The 2,858-nt window shown below is 41.2% G+C and overlaps 1 protein-coding gene across 1 annotated transcript; it reads right to left on the reverse strand.

The window, feature by feature from the left end:
* Positions 1–886: 886 nt before the first annotated feature.
* LOC134376360 (olfactory receptor 52P1-like) lies at positions 887–1,822 on the reverse strand. The gene has a single exon (XM_063094942.1). The coding sequence runs from the start codon at positions 1,820–1,822 to the stop codon at positions 887–889; it is 936 nt and encodes a 311-aa protein (XP_062951012.1).
* Between the last annotated feature and the right edge of the window lie 1,036 nt (positions 1,823–2,858).

Consider the following 2,858-nt stretch of genomic DNA (forward strand, 5'->3'; position numbering starts at 1 on the left):
CAATAACAAAGCAATGTTTCATTACAACAATATAAGTTGGTCTTTTTGCATGATCTAAGTCATCCTGGATCATTTCAAGTGAAGTAATAGCATTTCAGAAATATGTGGCTTCCTGCTTACATAGCTTTTTAAAGATGGTGTTCTTGGTCACAGAAGTCTTCTGAATTAGATATCTGGATACATGGTTTTCCCTTGCAATGAAATCTTTTGTCATATATATTTCAACAGTCCCTGAATTCTCAGATTCCTCTATTTCTGTCATATGCACCTGCAACATCACGATCATCCTGTCAATATTGCAAACATGCCACATTGTCATAATATTTTTTAAGAATCACGATAAAAAGACCAGTTTCCTGAAGAAATATTACACGTTAAGGTGGTATGCAAAGACAACGAGTATACAAGGTTCTTTTCAGAAAGAAGATACTCGTTAGAAACAAACACAGAGAATATGAGAAATAGCAAATACAAAGAAAACCGTAGCAAATAGAAACTCTCCATTAAGACAGGGAATGACAACCTTGGATCATTTACATAGAAATTTTGTGAGTAGATGATGAACACGAACACAGATGAGTGTCATTCGGAGGCCTGTCCTATCAGATTGTTTCTGTTAATCACACATTGAAAAAAATACCTTAGGCCTCCTTTTTGTAGCTCATAGCTCAGTGAAAGTTGTCAAACATATGGCCTATCACGTAAAGCCAAAAAAAAAAAAAATTAAAAATTAAAATAAGGAAAGAAGAAGAAAAAGAAAATCACTCCTCCGTGGTCTATTCTTCCCATGGATCATCTGGAGATACAACTGCTTCTTTGATGGTTGAGTATTATCAGTTGTCCACATTGTTCATTTGCTCCCAGGTTTATTGCCAGGAACTGCAGCCTATGCAGCTCCTCTGCCCAGGCACTTGGCCACCTTGTCTTGTATTTCCTTCGTCTTTATGCCATAGATGATGGGGTTGAGCATTGAGGGTAGGAGAAGGTAGATATTGGAAAGGAGAATATGGGCATGAGTTGGGATGTTGCGACCAATGCGGTGAGTGATAGAGGAAAAGAGTGCAGGTACGTAAGTGACAAGGATGACAAAGAGGTGGGCTGAGCAGGTGTTGAGGGCTTTGCAGGTGGCATTTCTAGAGTTGAGGTGTATCACAGCCCGCAGGATGAGGGCATAAGAGAAGCCAATGAGCAGCAGATCAAGTCCCACCACAAGAAGGATCACAAAGAGCCCATAGATACGATTGGGTCTGGTGTGGTTACAAGCCATTTTCACCAAGGCCATGTGGTCACAGTAGGTGTGAGGAATGACCGTGTGGCAGAAGGTTAACCTTTGAAGCAGAAGAGGCATGGGCAGGATAAGAAGCATACCCTTGGCTAGAGCCACCAGCCCCAGGCGTCCAACTAGGGAATGGCTCAGAATTGTGTTATAGCGTAATGGCTTACACACAGCCACAAAGCGGTCAAAGGCCATTGCAACTAGTAGGGATGATCGCACCACGGATGCTCCATGTATGAAAAACATCTGAGTGAAACAGGCATTGACAGCTATGTCCCTATCATTGAACCAGAAGAGGCAGAGAAGCTTGGGCACCAGAGCCAGAGTGGATATGAGGTCAGCCAACATCAGCAGGGCCAGGAGTAGGTACATTGGTGTATGAAGTGTAGGCTCTGTGGCCACCAGGAAGAGGATAGCACTATTGCTAATGAGAATAGCCAAAAACATGGAGGAGAAAGGAAGAGAGAGCCACAAGTGCTGTGACTCTAAGCCAGGTACACCCATCAGAGTGAAGATCATGAAGCTGGAATGGTTGAAGATCAGCATGGTAGAAACTGTTGGTTGTTGCTGAAGAAAGTTTGGACACCTGCCAATGAGACAAGGGCAGTAGGTTGTTTTCACTTGTTTGGATTCTAATGACTTGCTGAAATGGGGCTCAGAGAGAGATGGCAGAATGCTTCTCTGGGATACATCAAAAAGTTTATGAAAAGATTTGTATTTTCTTTTAATTACATTTTTCCACGAACTTATCAGAGAGAGAGAGAGAAAGAGAGAGAGAGAGAGAGAGAGTGTGTGTGTGTGTGTGTGTGTGTGTGTGTGTGTGTGTGTGTGTGTGTGTGTGGAAAGAGAGAGAGAGGAAATATGCTTCCTCACCCTTTCTGGCAGGAGTGATGAACTGTTGGGGTAAATCTCCTTTCAGTTCCTTTGATTTTATGTGTTGTTCCTCTTTCAAGGATCCACTCTTTAGTGGTGATATATTTTCTGTCCCTGGGAATCTCTCCCTCACTCTCTCTCTCTCTCTTTTTTTTTTTTGTACAAAATATAAAAGATATAATGTCATAAGGACACTATCAGGTGGCTGCTTCCCACTATCTCCCAAGCTATGTATATATGCACTTGCTGGCACTTGCCGGACAATCCTTCGAGGCTTTTGTCCTGACTTGCACATCTTTCTTTTTCCCACTACAACTGGCTTTCACATGTAGATTGTATTACCTTTAATCATGAGGTGTGTAGGTCAAATTAATCCACTAGGCTACCTAACAGTGCTCATTTATTCTGCAGTTCCTATCATGACTTAGACTCAATTCCTCTCTCCTTCCAGGGACCTATGGACACTCTAAGGAGTAGTTAAATTAAGAACTCTTTCCACTAATACTCACATCTATGGTACCTACCACCCTCCATTTCCTAAACATTGTTTATTTTACTTTTTTATTTTTTATTTTATTTTACTTTATTTTTTGGGTTGTGGACATTCAATTTAAGTCTAAAGCCTCTGCTCATGGTCTCATGTGTCAGGAAACTTAACATTATGATGCAAAATAATACTTAGAAATCTTCTGAGCTATTGTAGTCATGG

This window comes from Cynocephalus volans, chromosome 4 (assembly GCF_027409185.1).
Source record: "Cynocephalus volans isolate mCynVol1 chromosome 4, mCynVol1.pri, whole genome shotgun sequence".
Lineage (NCBI taxonomy): Eukaryota > Metazoa > Chordata > Mammalia > Dermoptera > Cynocephalidae > Cynocephalus > Cynocephalus volans.